Raw genomic sequence first — 18,195 nt, 5'->3', positions numbered from 1 at the left:
ATATTAAGTAACAAGGGATTAAAAAGAGTTAATATTCTTGAGGGACCAAAAATTAGTTTGATCCAGTGTTACTTATACTATGTTTTCCAACACCGACCGTTCTAAATTCATTTCGAAATGAGTATGATTTATATTATAAAAAAAACTATCAAAAAGTAAGGTAGGCTATTTAACAATATGTCATGATCACAAGGGATAAAATTTTTCTTAATTTCACAGGATCACAGGATTAATGAAGGAGTGCAATTAAAATAAGTTAGGTGTCTATTATCTAACCACTTAACGAATAATAAAAACGTTAAAGCTTAGCGCCGTACTTAGCAGTTTGAAATAGTAGTGTGCAAAAAATCGTGCGTTAGGATGCGGCGTCGGCAGAATTTGGAAACGCTGATTCATTCCATTTTATAACATTGGTTTTGCAAACTAATGTAAAACCTAATTTGCAAATTTTTTTTAAATCAACGAATTTTATGTTAGAACTAAATAAGTTAAAAGAAAACTTGCAAGCTCTTAGTTAGCATTAAATTATGGAAATGCCTCTTCGTCTGGAACCGCAAGACTTTGGTCTACTGTGAAACAGCTCATAACCAAATATTCTTTTATTTAATATTAGAATAATTGCCATAAGAATAGAAGATATACCGCAGATTATGTCACGGTAATGTCTTTATGACGTTGAGCGAGAATTAGTACCTAACTCAAAGCCACGGTGAATAGACTCAAAGCTTATGATTATACGATTGCTGGGTTTCTCCAACAAAACTTAAGTAAGGCTTAAGTTATAGCGCCGTGTTATTTGGTCGTGCTTGGTCGAAATGAATCAATTGCTTAGTAACGTTGAACTTAAGTCGAAGTGAAGTAAGAAATAATGTTGGAGAAACCGACCATAAAAACTTGAAATAATGTGTACGTTGAGTTGCCTTTAATCAGGCGGAAAAATTTAAGGTACTGATTCTGTTGTTCATAATACAAACGTAGTCCTTTTCGTATATTCAAATGACAATAGATAGGTATAACAACACGCTATATTGATTTCAACTTCAAAAGTATCGAAATGATAATATTGGCAAAAAACGCCTAATCTCCCATATAACTCCATAGTAAAACCAGCCTACGACTGAAAGGTAGGCAATAAGCATACGCGGTCAGATTTGGACAGCGCTGTAGGCCGGAGTGCCGCCACCGTTATGAATCCACCTTGTATTATACTATTTGAAGTTTTGATAGTTTCACATATCACCGCTTGAGGGCTTTTTCCGACATTGTGATAGAAATGGTTAATTTTCTCAAAAAAATTAAATGCATTGGTTCGATTTTTTGTTCATGAAAAGGTAGCTAAATGATGCCTAAACAAGCTCGCGAAAATAGCATCTCGATATCTTGAGATATATATATATTTTTATCGTGATGGCCAGCATTTCGAGCACTTACGGCGGCATTAAAAGCTTCATTTTTTAAATCGACCCACCTTAGGGAAAAATTAGCTTAAAAAAATAAAATTTTGAGGGTATAAAATTTTCTTTGACCTAAATTTTAGGTTAGGAACAAGATATCGAGATGCTGTTTTCGCGAGCTTGTTTAGGCATCATTTAGCTACCCATTCATGAAAAAAAAATCAAACCAATGCATTTAATTTTTTTGAGAAAATTAACCATATCTGTCGGAATGTCGAAAAAAGCCCTCAAGCGGTGATATGTGAAACTAACAAAACTTCAAATATTATAATATTTGTAGCAGAAGAATAACTCTTTTCAATTAACCCGAATTTGTTAAAATTGGCTTAGTCGTTTCGAAGATACAGGGTGTTCTTTACGGAAACCTTTGAATACCCCCCACCACTTCATTTTTAGAGATACAAGAAAAATTTTCAAACAAAAAAGGTTCAGATTATTGTCAACTTCAAAGACAAATATTTTCCAGGTTTTTCTCGTGGCCGTTTTAGTAATAAATTTATTTACCGCAAGCCTCTACGATGGACAGGTTCCCAGATACAGTACCTCGCATTCTTATTTGGCCACCCTGTACAAAATTGCTCTTCAGAATAGTCTTGAATTAGAAAGAAAAATAGATTATGACTAGGGACCGGACTTATATGCTTGAAAACACGTTAAAAATGCACAAAAAATTATTAAAATTTCCATAATTCAAACTATTTGAACATAAGCTGTATTAAAACAATTAATGAATAAGTATTGTTCCAAACATGGTCCATCTTAAAATTTGTGGGCCTATTACTTAGTACGTGGTACACAGAGAAACATCTTTCCGCATCGACACTAGTAATTGCAGCGTACTTTAGTTGTGGTACCGATCAGATGACACGTGACCTACCACCTACCAGATGACATTTAAATGTTTAACATTTTCCCCAACCAACATTCGTCATCTCATTTGTTGAACTGAAAATTTCCTTGCATTATAAATTAATGCTGAATTGAACACCGCTGACATTTTATAATTTGACAAACTTGGGCGCCTTATTTTTTTTGTATTTCATTTATTTTTTTTTCTATTTTTATTGTTTTCTTTTGTTCTGTTTCTATTTTATAATTTTTATTTTATTTGATTTATTATTTGTTTATCTTTATAATTTATAAATAAAAATATAATTGTTGCAATTACTACCACTGGAAACTTCGTTTTGTAATAAAATGGTTTAAAAAGTTAATGAAATGCTAATCTATCTTAAATATGCACAAAAACACCAAAAATGCAAAATATGCATGATTTTCTTTGCGCCAATGTCAGCCATTTTTGTTAGTTCGTACTATTATTGTTTTATTTTGAGCTGCATACAATATTTACGTAATGCATAAAAGCATGAAATCCAGTCTCTAATTATGACGAAGTGAAAAACAAAGTAAATAGTAAATTGTGGCAAAAATGATGAAATTTCAAATTAATTCTTTAAATTACATTAACAGTACATTGTCTTGATATACCATATTAAATTTCAAGACGAGACAATAAACTTACCTTTTGATAGTTATTTCAAAATAATACCACCTTACCTTGTCAATATTTGGACTGGTACTTTGACTTGAAGCCGTCAAAGGTTCAATAGCCTTAGAAGAGTCCATGCCGACCGTCAGCATTCCCTCCTGATCAGTACGTAGGTGTGTACTTAAAGGTTTCTCCCAAGCGTTTGACATACGTCCGGATGACATACACTGGCCGTCCTTTATTCCGTACACATTAATGTTGTGATTAACCTTATTCATTTCGTTAACGTCGCACACGCCTTGCTGCATGTGCACCTTCTGCATTCGATTCTCGCGCTGTTTTGCGAAGCGCGGCGGTAACTTACGATCGAACATATTTTTATTGGTAGTCTGTGGCACGATAACGGGAGGATTAATGGGCGTATCCATCAACGAAGGTATGTTGGCGATTTGTTGGGCGGTTAAATGCGGCGTCGGTGGTTTTTTCCTATCGGGCAATTTATTATCGCGCTCATTTTTGACGGTCGGTCGGACGTTTGACTTTTCCTCGAAAGGTTTCTGCCGCTGGACGGTTTTCTTATTTTTCACCTCTTGAAAACCGTCAGAATCGGAGATCATAGGACCGTCCTCGTCGGGGCAATCATCTTCAATCGCTTCGGTCTTGACAGATTCGGACTTCTCGTCTTTTTCCTTCTTCACGCCGTACTTGGGCGGTCCACTTATGTTTTGTCTACTTGTATTGTAAGTTGGACGTTTGTCGTTTGCAAATCTGGGTGCGTGATTGGTGCGACGATTTAGATTCGCGGCAGATGACCGCATCGGTGGTGCCGATTTGACACCGAATTTTCTAGATTTTTGACCATCTTCCGAATTATCAGAGGTATCACAGTTATCATTAGAATTGTCGTCACTTTTGGGTTTCTTTGTAGATTTGGATTTCATATCGTCGAGCTTCTTATCTTTGAATGGGACAGTGCCCATTGGAGATTGAGAGCGATTCTGCTTGGTCTTTTCGTCTGAACTGGTGTTACTAATAGCACCATCTTCATTATTTATCTTCTTTTCCTTATCATCTACTTGACTGAATGGGCTTTTAGAGGGAGGTGGGCCATACCCATCGATTCGTTTACCTGTAATGGTAAAATAAATTGAGCATACAACAGTAAATGAGCTTTTTGAGCGTAAAATAATGCTAACCATGTTAAAACTTGCTATAGTGTTTCCAAAGATAGTTATATATTTGAAATTATAAATGTAGATAGTTTTCATAATCTACCAAGTAACATCACAGTCCATCTATTTGTACTATTAAAAATATTGTTATATTAAATAGTCCAGGCCCCAGAGGGTTTGACCTTGCAAATTTCTGAGACAAAGAATCATGATCCAGGGTGTATGATTCTTGGGTCGCTGAATCCAAATTTGACATTTGCACAAAAATTCGGATGACGCGGGAGCCGCCATCTTGGAAAAAACAAAACGCGAAATAACTCATTTGGTATCGGTCTTTTGGCGAAGAAACATCAGTAATAAATTCAAGTACATAAAATCTCCTTTCCTTTGGAATGAGCCCTTGTTGATGAAAATCGGATAAAAATTAACGCCACCACAGTGCGATGAAATTTGGCCCAAAAATGACGTTTCGTAATTTTCAAAATTTCGCGCGAAAAAAACGGAATTGACGTCATTCACGAGCAGTAAGCTTGTACCGTTACCGGTAGTTTTAATATTGGCCTGATGATTGCTTGTTAGCCAAAACATGTCGCCTTAGCCTTATTTTTCAACATCAAATTTTTTGAATAAATTGAATTTTATGGGGAAGGTTTTGATTTCTTAAACGTGGATTATTTCTTAGGTATGATCTTGATACTCACTTCACCGTGAATGCGTTAATTTCGGCGAAAGAAGTAGGTTCGGGCGATTAAAGTGGAGGACTGCAAAATTCAGCAAATTTTCGATTTTATTTTAATTTTAAGACGATGTTGCGATGTCAAGTTTCGTCCGATTTAAACAAACTTGGGCTCATTTTAAAGGTGGATGTTCTTCAAAAGCTCCTCACGTTCGGAGAGGTTACTGCTCGTGAATGACGTCAGTTCCGTTTTTTTTTGCGCGCGAAATATTGAAAATTGCGAAAACTTCATTTTTGGGTCGAATTTCGTTGCACTGTAGTGGCGTTAGTTTTTATCCGATTTTTATCAACAAGGGCTCTTCTCAAAGAAAATTTTATGTACTTTAATTTATTACTGAAGATTTTTCGCCAAAAAACCGATACCAAATGTGTATATTTTTTTGATAAATTCAAAACACAAAATACATGGAAAAAATATAAATCTACTTACAATTCAGTCGGTGCTGGGCGCCCAATTACAATGCATGGGGGGGGGGGATAAGGAGATCAAGGGTTACAATAAGGAAGGGTTAAATTCGTCCAGCACTACCGAGTATACAAAAAAAATGGATTGATTTTCAAACTTGGAAAAGTACAGGGTGGAGCGCGGGAGACAGATGGAATTGGTAGAGGCGCCGTGCGTGGCGCATGCGCAACAGGGGTCTGGGAGGGGGTTTGGTTTATCTGAAAGAGGGGAATGGGAAGTTTATGTTTTGTAGCTAATCAGTCGCAACAATGTTTTGGTCAGTGGAACATCGTACGTTTTGTGTCAAAGCCTATTTTGAGAATGGCCGCTCGATCGTACGCGTGCAACGTGCCTTCCGTTTGAGGTTTAATATCGCCCCCCCGTGGCCGAATTCCCGACCGAAATCGCATTCTTTCGTGGGTGAATGCATTCGAAACGAGTGGTAATGTGTCAACGATCAGAAGGGGGCCTCAGAACTCCGTCATTACCCCAGAAAACGTTGAAAGAGTTCGAGTCGCCATTCAACAATCTCCAAGGCGGTCAATTCGGAAACAGTCACAAGTCCTTGGCATTTCGAGACGATCTATGCATCGAATAATCAAAGAACACCTGCATATGCATCCCTACAAAATGGTAGTCGTTCAGGAATTGAAACCACGTGATTACGAAGCCAGACAAATCGCGAGTGAAAATATCCTTGCAGCACTGCCTCGAGACGCTGTTGTGTTCTTCTCTGACGAGGCACATTTCCATCTTAGCAGTTGTGTCAACAAGCAAAACATGCGCTATTGGAGCGAGACAAACCCCAGGGAACTCCATCAGAGGCCTCTTCACTCCGATAGGGTAACCGTATGGTGTGCACTTTCGAAAAATGGGATCATCGGACCTTATTTTTTTGAGGAAAATGACAGAGCCGTTTCCGTCAACTCGGCGCGTTATTTGACTATGATTCAGGAGTTTTTCTTGCATGCATTAGATGAAATTGGTGTGGATGAGGACGTCTGGTTCCAACAAGATGGGGCCACCGCCCACACAGCAAGAAGAGTGATGGAGTTTTTGAGAGGGAGGTTCCCCGGGCACCTCATCTCCCTGAGAGGCGATTTGGACTGGCCAGCGCGGTCGCCAGATTTGGCCCCTTGCGACTTTTTCCTTTGGGGCTAGCTCAAATCCAAGGTTTACAATGATCGTCCCAGGACCATAGAAGACCTCAAGAACAACATCAGGGCCAACATCGCTGAAATTCCTGTTGAAATGCTCGGAAGAGTTCACGAAAACGTCTTGATCAGTGTATTCAGAGTGAGGGTGCCCATATGCCAGATACGCTGTTCAAAACCAAATAAATCTAAATTTCCAATGCTTACACATGAGGTAAAAATAAAAAGTTTGAGAATTTTTCATGAATTAGTAATGTTTTTTCATTTTATAATCCATCTGTCTCTCGCGCTCCACCCTGTATATTACTTCAAAACAAACACGATTCGATGCAGCTTTTCGATTGTGGGAAATTTTTCTCTTTTTCCCCACTCTTCGCATTCAAATTGTATTAACATTAATAAAGCCACACTTACTCCATCTAGTTTATATCTTAGTAATATAAAATATAATAATACGGCGTTAACAAAATGAGTTATTTCGGGTTTTGTGGAAAAACCGCCGGTTTTCCGCCATTTTTCCAAGATGGCGGCTCCCGCGTCACGCGGATTTTTGTGCAAATGTCAAATTCGGATTCAGCGATCCAAAAAACATAAACCTTGCATCTTGGTTCTTTGTCTCAGAAATTTGCAAGGTGGACCCCTGTTTTGAGCTCTAGGGCCTGGACTATAAAGAGCAATTATTTTTGTTATATATTTTTTTGGTTAACATTTGATATTTTTAATTATTGTTAGATAGTATGTATTGTTGACTATTTCTTTAAAGCCATCATGTCCTTAGATCTGCATTATATTTCTGTATAATTACACAGTAGAACCCTAATAATTAAAAAAAAAATTTATTTAATACATATGAACATATTGTATACATATCAGGTCATACATACAGTGTGTCCCAGATCGGATGGGATTACATGGGTAACTTTTCATATTATTAAAGATAGAGAAGTGGTTAAATGGACAATGTTTTGTAGTTTTAGATGCTTATTTAAAATTTCTCTGTGAAAATTAAAATGTCGAATAGGTTCGACATAAATTCAAAAAAACTAAAATTGGTCATTTCCTTTAATGTCTTATATCATCGAAAGTATAAGCGATATAAAATGTCATATAAAAGTTATCATTTTCATTGTTTTGTTGCCTAGAATAATTTTTGTTGTTTTTTTAAATTCATCACGGCCTACTTGATTAAAATATAAAAACTGTTGATATAACTGGTACCTTATTTTCAATCTTATGCTATGATAGCTCGTTGAAAAGAGAATTAAAAATCTATCAAATAATCTAAGAATCCAATATGGGGCCTATTTAACTTTAGAAAGTAAATGTTTCTCAAAAGGAGCCATCTTTAATTTTTTTTAACATCAATTCTAAATGGTGAGTATCAAAGAGAGTAACTTTTATATAAAACTTTTTTTATATCTCTTATACTTTCGATGATAAGACATTTAAGGAAATGACCAATTTTTTTTTTTTTAATTCATGTCAAACCTATTAAAGTTTTTGAATTTCCACAAAGAAATTTTAAATAAGCATTAAATAAGCAATAAACACACTGTATATGCCATTTATTAGAAAAATGAAATTTTGGACGTTCAAGTTGGTTATGCCAATTTGAGACTACACATTCAGTCAAAGGCGCATGTACAGGGTGTCCCTTTAATATAGATCACAGGCCATATCTATGGAACCGTTAATTGCACAACTTCGGGGAAAAAATTTGCCAAGAGAAATCGCTGGAAATTATTTCCAAGTTTCTAGATTTGCCGCTAGAGGGCGTACGATTCAGTTAGGTAGAAATGACGTTTTCCTAAAATATACCCAACAAACATGCATAAAAAATACATGCTTTGCAATCTTGTATCAATTTTGCATCATTTTGATGACAGTTGATTATGGCTGTAAACCAAATTTCTATTTCACTGGCATGTTTAAAAACTTCTAACGAAAGGGCTATGTGAATCACCCTGTATAGTATAAATATCATTTACACATAAAGTAAATGGCGGTCCATCGTCACCCCATACATAAGTACAACCATTTTTTAAAAAAACCAAAAACTGCCCCTCTTCACCCCACTTGACAATAGTTATGCAATTATAGGCAGTTTGTTTACTTACCTAACCCGCCACGACTGCGAAAATTGCCCCCACCACGACCATGCTTCGACGGTTCTCCACGAGGGACATAATTGTCACGCCGATTAAAGTCGTATTTGCGATCTGAATTTAATACTTTCTCTTGCTTCATTTCCTTATTCTTCTCCTCTTTATCGCCTTTTTTGAATGACGATCGAGAACGATCATCCTTCCCGCTCTCTGTCGAAACTGATACGTCTTCCACAGATACATCCGAATCGGTTCCGTGCCATTCACCACCAGGTTTATTAGAGGGAATGCGTTTGGGTGCTCCATTTCGGGACCCCCTACGCGAATCGCTTTTCTTCGACCAAGTGCTTCTGTGATAAACACAACTGCTACTGGCCCACGGTTGATGATGTCGTAAGTCTCCACGGCGTTGATTAGGATTGACGTTTCTCTTGTCATCCTTTTCATTATCCATTTTCTGAGTCAAATCTTCAACATTCTCTTCTTCTTTCTTTACTTCCGATTTTTCATCAGCAATCTCCTTCAGAACTTCGGAGGAGTTAGGAGTGGGTTCGGCCCAAACACTATTTACAACACTTTCGCCTTTTTTAGCAGATTCATTAACCTTGACCTCCTCCCAATCGTCATCCTTCTCAATAACTTTCTCTTTCTTGCATTCCACAATCCGTTTCTCTTGTTGCGCGTAGCCTCTTTTTAACTGTGTCAAATTTTTCTTTTCGGGTTTTAAATCTTCCGCCGCCTCGATTCTTTCCTTGGTTATCGGTCCGGGAACCGCACGGCGATCATCCCGGAATTGTTCCTTACGTCTGTCATCGAACACCGGTTCGAAAGGGGTATCCGCCCAAGAACCGTGAAAATCGCGCGGTTCGGATTCACGAGAATGTCGCGATTCTCTGGAGGCCCGCGAATCTCTACTATCCGGCCGCTGGGGTCTCTCAAATCGATTGTCCTCGCTACTTTGTCGACTAATGCTGTGATCATCTTGTTTCGGAACTTCTTTCCTGTAGTCAAATTCACGCTCCTCGTCAATTTTGTGGGAGGCGTCGTTAAAGGAACGAAAACGATAACTATCCTCGTTCGACATCTTCCGTGTGTCTCGACGATCATCCTCCTCCTTATCGTCGTCCTCTCTCGATTTACGCGGTTTATTAAATTGATTTTGCCACGGCATTTCGTACTGGTCCATAAAAGCGGACTGAACCGGCTGAGGACTCGGACTGACGTTATTTCTCATCTGTTGTTGCCTTTGGAATCTCGGAGGTAAATTCGATTGAAATTGCTTCGAGAAGCTCGGAGCATCTCGGGGATCACTGCTGCGCGTTTCCTTTCTGACAAAGTTACGGCCCTCAATTTGGGTGAGTTTACGAAATTCTGTATTTTCGCGAAATTGTTTATTATTTTCGACGGGGGTACGGGGTTGTTCCTTTTCTTTCTCCCAGTCCGGGACAGGAATAGGCACTGGGTTAATGGGCTGTGGAGGTACAACCGACGGACTAATTGTGCCCTGTGTATCGTCAACTTCTTTATCATGCTTATTTTTGCTTTTTTCGTCTAGTTGCTGTAGTTTTTTAGCGGCCGCTTGCTTTATTTCCAAGAATCGTTTTTCTTCTTCTTCTTTTCTTTGCTTTGCACGTTCAATGACTATGGCCACTTCTTCAGATTGTTGCCGCCGGCGTTGGACCCACACCTCTTCTTCCTCACTGGAGCGATTACGATTTTGTTGTTGTTGCGGTGGAGCGCTGGTCGCTGGTTGGTTTTTCGGCGCACTCCAATTCTTCACATTTGGTTCTTGAACACTGCTTTCAGTCTTATCATGTTCTTTGTGTGTAGGCTGTTTGTGAATTTTGTCCGTGTCTTGTTCGTCATCGCTAAATGCTAATGTTTGACTGAAATAATTCGAGAGTTAGGCAAACGTTTATACAAAATTTATAATTACTTATAATCAATATCATCGTGGGATGCCCAACCCACATCTCGTATCATGTCATCCATTCTATTTAAATCTTCTTCTTTTATAATTGGTCTATGACAGACTTCGTCACCTTCGTTTGTGCGTGCTGCTCCACGATTGTCTGTCATACGATTACGACCATTGCTTGCCGCCGTTCCAGGGGCATTTGAAAAATTTGAACCACCATGTCCATTTGCTGGGAAGTTATTACCTCTGAACATCTGAAAATGTAAATAGACATGAGCTTTCTTTTATGTAAAATGGTTTTTTGAAAAATCAAATTAGGAAAAAACAATCATGTCTATTTTTATGTTTATAGAATGGACCAAGGCAATAAAATTAGTTTATATAAAATAAATACAAGCAAACAGGGTGTAAATAAGTACTCTCCAATTTATTTACTGTCGGCCACATCCAAAATTACGTGAGAAAACCTGAAAACAAAGCGAACTCTGCGTTCTTCCTCGCAATAGTTTCGGATTTTAACAAAGATGACCTTTTCACTATTTGAAATTTTATAGAAAATTGATGGACACAAAGGCAAATAAAAATTAAGATTTTGAAACAGAGAATTTACTGATTTCTCTTGTATTTTTTCCTACCTAGCTCAAGCTACATAGCTATTGAGATAACAGTTTTTTGAAAAAGTTAAATTTCATCCAATGTTGACGTTTTAAATCATTTTAAGCAAATTTTAAAGACAAAAACTTTTTTCTGTCTGTATGTACAGGGTGATCCAAAATGGGAACTTTCTTATGGAAACACCCTTTATTTTAAGAGATAGGAAAAAATGGACCTAGGTATCTGGGACCCGATTTTAAAGAGAAAATCGCTGGCGCAAACAGAATTCAGCAATTTAGTCGATTTCCTTAATGCCCAATTACTTTCTTATTATTAAAGATAATTGATTAGAGCACTTTTATATGTAAAATCCATTGCAATACACAGTTTTTTTACAGGGTGTTTGGTTTTTGTTATACTACCCTAAACCTAAACTATATTTTTTCATATGGACCACCCTATATATTTGGAAACTGCAATAAAAATATTTTAATCTATAAACTGCAACATTGCAAATAAGGTTTAATCTTCGAGCATTAAAACCTGGACTGCTAGCGTCGTATAATATCCTAATATAAAACTTGACGCCAACATCTACAGCGCCATCACTGGGTATGACTAAAATGAGAACTAAATCTGAGGCGCTAAATATGAAATTTGCAAGTAATAAATTTGAAGTATGTAGAAATAATTTTTGGATAATGATAGGTACCAATAGATAGTGGAATAAGCTTTTATTTAAAAAATGTACATGTTTATTGCAGCGTCTAACCGATCTCCAGGATAACGTGTATAAAATTACGGTGAGGGTGTTACACAACGATTAAGATTATATTTTGATGGCCAGCGAAAGTGTTTACATTTTCATCTACTGTCATTTCTACAACTTGTTCTTGGTCGGAGAAACTATTGACATTTTCATTGATGTATTTGGGAAAATTGAAGGGACCGAATTAGCTTTTTACTTACGCGAAAAACGTTTCTGTTTTAACGTCCTTGTTTTTAAGGTTATAAACTGCATCACAATTTTTTACAAAACAACTTCAGCGCCTTATTTTTAATTAATTATGTAAATGTTGCACCACTAACACAAATTTACATAAAATCACTATAAAACACTTAAAATTAAATCTCGTAACATTGACGTGTGTCAAATTTCGTTTCACAAAACACACACCGCCTTGTGATGGCACTGTAGATGTTGGCTTCATAAATTTGACTGTGCTAGCAATCCAGTTATTTTTTCATCCAAGGGTTTAATATAAATATACCAAGTGATGCATCAAAATTTAAGAAATTTTATGCTTTTTTCAAAAACTCCAAAATATAAAAGCTGATTCAAATTCGTAGGCAAAGTGGCGTATTTTGATGCTTAACAAAATGCCGTTTTGAAACTGAAAAAATTCCGACTACTTTCGGTTGAAAAACACAACATTTTGCAAATCGTTTTTATTTTTTACCGAAGTTATTTAAAAAGATATTTCAAAATAAATGATACATTATGACCACTTTTTTCCCTCTACAAGTTTTAAATTTTAAGTGTGACGTTTCATCTCAGGTTAACCATCATCAACTATGTTTTTTTCTTATGGAAGACATTTTACTTTTTGTGTCGTTTGATAGATCATTTCTGATTCTAGGACTCTAGGACCATTCTCTTCTAGAAGTAGTTCAAAACGGCAGCAGTGGGTCCGGACGGACGGACAAAATGCAAATAATAATACTTTTTTTTTAATCTTAAAAAAACGCGCTAAAAAATAAGGTCCGTAAACTGGGCCCCCACCCTTCCTTAGAGATTTGATAGTCGTATTGTTATATAGTAATGGACTCACATGCGCCACCGATAATCACTCTTGCAGTTTTTAGAAATCTAAAATTACATTTGGGAGGGACCAAATATACGTACCCCCACTCCACTTAAATGTCCGACGTCTCTATCTTTACAATAAAGACAAAGATGACGTTAGATATATAATGGACATGTGACAAACCCCCAAACGTCATACGTATCTATACTAAATTGTACTCTAAGTATACGCTAAAATCCGCCGTAAAAATCTGTGTCTGCTCATGTCCTCATTTATTATTTTTCAATTCGGGAAATCAGAAAAAATTAAATTAGAATTTAATATTTGCGTAAAAATCTTATACAAGGTATGGAAAAATGGTGGCGCTCGAGTCCGTCCGTCCATTTGTTTGTTCTGCCGACTGCTGCTACGTTCGTCCGCTCCCAGGATTTAATTATTATAATTTGTATATTTATTTATTTATTTTAAATGAAATGGTAATTATTATTTCGCTAATACTTATTTAATTTTAAAGCTCACTGAGGGTGCGCGAACTACTCCAAGTTCATCGCAACACAAAATTCTAAAAATTCAGATTCGCTCAAAAATTCGAAAATAAGAATCAAAATCAAAAACTAAAACATTCACGAAAATTCTTACAATTTGATACTTGAGTAATTTTAATTTTATCCCTCTCTTGTTTTGGGCCCTCAACAGGCATGCGCCCAATTACAGAGTGACCCGCATAATGCTATTTAGAGGTGCCTCTGCAGAAGGTCTTAAGTTGGTCTATACTACTCCGGTATTTACCTTACGAATTAGGAAAACTGCAGGAAAACCTAATTCGGAGTAGGCGGTAGAATGCTCGGAACTGGTCTAAGGTAATTTCCATCTCTCCGCCACAGATGAAAAATTTACCTCAACCCAGGTTCGAACACCCGACCTTCGGATTCATAACCCAATGCTCAATGTGCGAATATTCACTCTTAATAATGCGAATATTCCCGAATATTTCCGGAAATATTCGCTTGGAATTTATGATTCAGCCCCAAAGGCGCAATTTTTACTCCAACTAACCGACTTTCTTATTGTTTCCGAGATCCCAATAGTTATTCTCGAATTTGGGACAACCTGTAATGAGGATGACAAGACCTTAGGTCCAGTTGCAAAAAAAAATTGTATTATTTTTGATCCGAATTTTAAGGCATTTGATTGGCTCCATTGCGAATGTGTTTATACCCTAATTAAATAAATAAATACAATAAATGTTTCTTAGAACTAGGATCAAGGTTATATCCAAATCAAATATGTTTGTGCAACTAGTCCTAGCAAGTCCTACCATTTCAAAATAAATATCTATCCAATCCAGGGTTGCATTTTTAGCGCATTTTTGAAAAAAATACGCTATTATATTCGTTATTGCTGGCAGGCCGGCTGTCCGCGTTAGATCTCCACAACTACAATAGCTAGAGACTTCAAATTTTCACTAAAAGCTTCCTGCTATAGTGTAGATGTGCAGGCACTAGTCTATTTTGAATTACATTACTTGTGAGATAGATAATTGAAGAAAATAATTTCGATATAGGTTTCGGAGGTGCTATAATTTTACCGTTAGATAGCGCTACCAGTATAAAAACTTATTATTTACTTTGTGATTTGTTTTACAAAATGAAGACGTACCGTCAATTGAAATTAAATAAAATTAATTATTTAACGCAGCCAAAATTACTCCTGAGATCGATAATTTTAAACTTCGCTAATAAAATACTGACCTGCATTACCAAAAATGCGCTTTAATCATGCATATGCTGATTTACAACTTGTTTATTTTCAAAGAGGAATTTTTAATATATACAGTGTGTCCCAGATCAGGTGGGATTGCATGGGTAACTTTCTTTTTATTAAAGATAGAGAATTGGTTAAATGGACAATGTTTTGCAGTTTTAGATGCTTATTTAAAATTTCCTTTTGGAAATTCAAAATGTCGAATAGGTTCGACGTAAATTCAAAAAAACTAAAATTGGTCAATTCCTTTAATGTCTTATATCATCGAAAGTACAAAAAAAAGTTTTATATAAAAGCTACTGTCTTTAATACACCTAATTTAGAATTGATGTCAAAACAAAATTCAAGATGGCTACTTTTGAGGAACATTTACCAACTTCCTAAAGTTAAATAGGCGCCATATTGGATTTTTCGATTATTTGATAGATTTTTTAATTCGCTTTTCAACGAGCTATCATAGCATAAGCTTGAAAATACGATACCAGTTATATCAACGGTTTTTATATTTTAATCAAGTAGGCTTTGGTGAATTTAAAAAAAAAAAAAACAAAATCTATTCGGGGCAACAAAACGATGAAAATAATTACATCACATGTTTAAAATACTGGCCATTATTAGTGAAACACACTTCAAGACAGGTTACTTTAGGCAACGTGTTGCCATTGATACTATAACACGCCTTTAGAACGGCTATATAAATAAGAAAGGGCACATCCAAAAACCTAGATCGGTCGTCATTTATAAAGCGCAATTTCTTGAGCAGATAAAAAAATTTTTAACCCTGTCTCCTGGTCAAGAAAAATTCTCAAAATTTATTGAGAATTGAGCAAATGCATTTGGATGTTCTCCCAATCAAACTCGCAATCAAATAAGAATTTTTGACACTTTTTAAACAAAACTTTTCCAAAATTCTTCTTGGTTGGGGTTTCACAACTATAAACTGAAAACTACAGTAGTAAGAAAAGAGTGTAGGAAAAGAGGACTCTGTGGCTTAGCGCCCGAAACTTAAAAAAAAATAAGTGTAAAGATTAAAATTCTCTCGCAATTTACGAGGTTTTGCATATAAAATTGATTTTCTTAACACATGGTGTCCTTCTCTCTGCGGAACCCGCTACAACTTATTCGATAATTCAACCTTTGTAATATTTAAAATATATATTAATTCACTTCTATTATTCTACTCTACCTACATGCCATATGGGATAACTGTGTACCCCCAAAAAGTTCAATCTTTCAATAGTTACCCCTATAAAATTCCCCTCTCGTGAAAATTCAGTGTAGTTCATTCGCCGCAACCAAATTTGTCTTTAATAAAACCCTCCCTAAACAGTTACTTCAAAAAAATTCTTTCTCAGAGACCAGGACCAGGAACGTAAATCTTTGAATGGAATCCCTAGAGGGACAGGAGAATTATTTTACGTGAGAGTTTTCCAGCAAACAACTGTAACATTTTAGTTGTGTTCTAATAGTATGTACTCAATAATACCATAGAAATCCTAACAAACTGTTACCTCTTACACCAATAGTCACCACCATTAAATTTATTGGCATAATGGCAGGGTAATATCCAAAATATTACACTTTCTAATCGGTATGCTTTGTTGCGGTACCTACTTACAAAACTTCAAAAAACAAAAGAATAAATACATTTTTCTGATTCCGTTACAAAGACAGCAGCTGAAATGACCGAGCAGCAAACTGTGAAATTCTACACCCTTAAAATTTCTCCCATTGACCACATTCGAATGTAATGTTTTAAAATACTTACAAAAGGAGGAATGAGTCCCCGAAATTGTGGAGGTAACGGCTGCTGTGGAGGTTGGTTCTGGCCGACCGGGACCGAAAGCTGTGGTGGGGGACCGAGCGGTGCCGAGTTGCTTCTTGGTGGAGGTTCGATGCCTGGTCGCGAACCACCCTGTATCCAGGAACCTTCCGTTTGCGGCCGCAGGCTTGGGCCCGGGCCATACTGTGTGTCGACGCCAGTACGTGGAAGGGCGCCATCGCCAGCGGACAGGCTGGGGAATTCGTGCTGAAACTGTGGGCTCTGATAGGGTGGTGGTTGTAGAAGGTCGGCGCCGCTCATAACTGAACTCCATGATTTGTCGGATGTGACAGGTGTTGCAGAAGGGGTGATGTGCGTCTTGTTTGAAGAGGGAACTGAGTTTGTTACTGGTAATGCGTTTACAGGTGGTGCATTTTGTTGCACGAGGGGAGGTGAAGTTGTCACAGTTGCAGTTGGAACCTATAAACTTGTCATCAAAAAAATAATCGTGTAATGCCACTTACTGATGGAACGTTCGTCGAGGGAGAATTTTGGTCCTGTTTTCCCCATCCTACTCCACCCGAAGGTACTAGAGAAACGGCTGCGTCACTACCGGTATGTTCTGATTTTATGGAAGGAAGGTTTGCTGGAGGTCTACGAGCTGTGGGAACTTTACCCAAACTTTGCATGCCATGTTTACGAGGGATTGTATTTTTTTGTTGCTGTGTTTCTAAAGATTCTCCCTACAAATGCAGGTCGGTGACCTATTTTTCACCAAACTATAATAATTGCGCACTCACTGTATAAACTTTATATAAATGATTGATATCCAACGACTGAAACTTCGATTTTCCTTTCTCCCCTTTGGAGGCCAGGCCTGGCAAAGTAGACATGCTGTCTGCACGCAACCATTTAGATCTGCAGGACCCAGCGAACGAACCTTATGTCTAAAATAAAGGAAAACAATTGCAATTACGCGAAACAATTGACTACAGCTGAAGCAAGCTCATATTTGCAAAACAACAAAATCTGTTTAACTCTTTGTGCATCAATTAAACGAAGCAAATTTCGACTGTTTCTTATTTTAACCGAACAAAATATTGAATAAACTGGATATTTCTACAATAGCGGTTTACAATAGCTCTACGTAAGCGTAAAACATTGAACTTGCCCATCCCCAACTACTGCCAAAAGTGAATGTAAATGATGACGTTTCACGGGGTAAAATATTTTTTATTTTAACGTTTATTAAAGATTAGTCACAAACTATGCGAAGTGTTTCACAGAAAAACTAACACAACAAAAATTTGACACAATAGAACTGCGAATTGACCAAAACAGAGAATTACGAAATTGTTGAGTTCGTCGTTTTTTATGTAGAAATTTTTAGTTTACCTTGGTCCGTCCAAATGGGTATAAGGTAAATAAGAGGAAATTAATCCGTATTATATTAAATAAGGACGGATGATCACAGATTTAGATTATTTTGCAACTTTCTTTAATATTTTTCACTTAAGTCAAAATGGCGTACGCCGACTACTACAGCAAATTTTAATCAATAACTGACGTCATCAACATTAGATCAGCCAGTCGCCATCTATGAGTCATAAACTCTACCACCACTCTAATCCTTTGTGGAAAAATAATTCTAATGATTAAAAAAATGGCAATTTTTTCTCCCTTTATTTACCATGAATTGTCGTATGTAAAGTAAATGTCTTTAAGTCACTAATATAAATTTCGAACGAAAATTGAAAACGAAATCTGTACTAATACAGGGTGTTACGTTCGTAG

General features: G+C 36.7%; 1 protein-coding gene across 2 annotated transcripts in view; it reads right to left on the bottom strand.

Annotated features, from left to right (window-relative positions):
* LOC116167490 (protein PRRC2C) overlaps window positions 1–17,961 on the bottom strand; it is a 56,712-nt gene extending 38,751 nt beyond the window's left edge. Inside the window, exons 1-7 of one of the 2 annotated variants that reach the window (XM_031482880.1) lie at window positions 17,797–17,961; window positions 17,202–17,348; window positions 16,926–17,144; window positions 16,408–16,881; window positions 10,492–10,727; window positions 8,568–10,441; window positions 3,012–4,072 (exon numbers count right to left, since the gene is read on the bottom strand). In XM_031482880.1, coding sequence (XP_031338740.1) covers window positions 3,012–4,072; window positions 8,568–10,441; window positions 10,492–10,727; window positions 16,408–16,881; window positions 16,926–17,144; window positions 17,202–17,294 — 3,957 coding nt within the window. In that variant the 5' untranslated portion in view covers window positions 17,295–17,348; window positions 17,797–17,961. Of the gene's footprint in view, window positions 1–3,011; window positions 4,073–8,567; window positions 10,442–10,491; window positions 10,728–16,407; window positions 16,882–16,925; window positions 17,145–17,201; window positions 17,349–17,572; window positions 17,594–17,796 lie in introns of those variants that run through there. The other variant, XM_031482881.1, reaches the window with a different exon arrangement.
* Between the last annotated feature and the right edge of the window lie 234 nt (window positions 17,962–18,195).

This window comes from Photinus pyralis, unplaced genomic scaffold, assembly GCF_008802855.1.
Source record: "Photinus pyralis isolate 1611_PpyrPB1 unplaced genomic scaffold, Ppyr1.3 Ppyr1.4_LG3b, whole genome shotgun sequence".
Taxonomy (NCBI): Eukaryota; Metazoa; Arthropoda; class Insecta; order Coleoptera; family Lampyridae; genus Photinus; species Photinus pyralis.
Note: the sequence above shows the minus strand (reverse complement) of the source record. Positions and strands in the feature narration are given on the sequence as shown.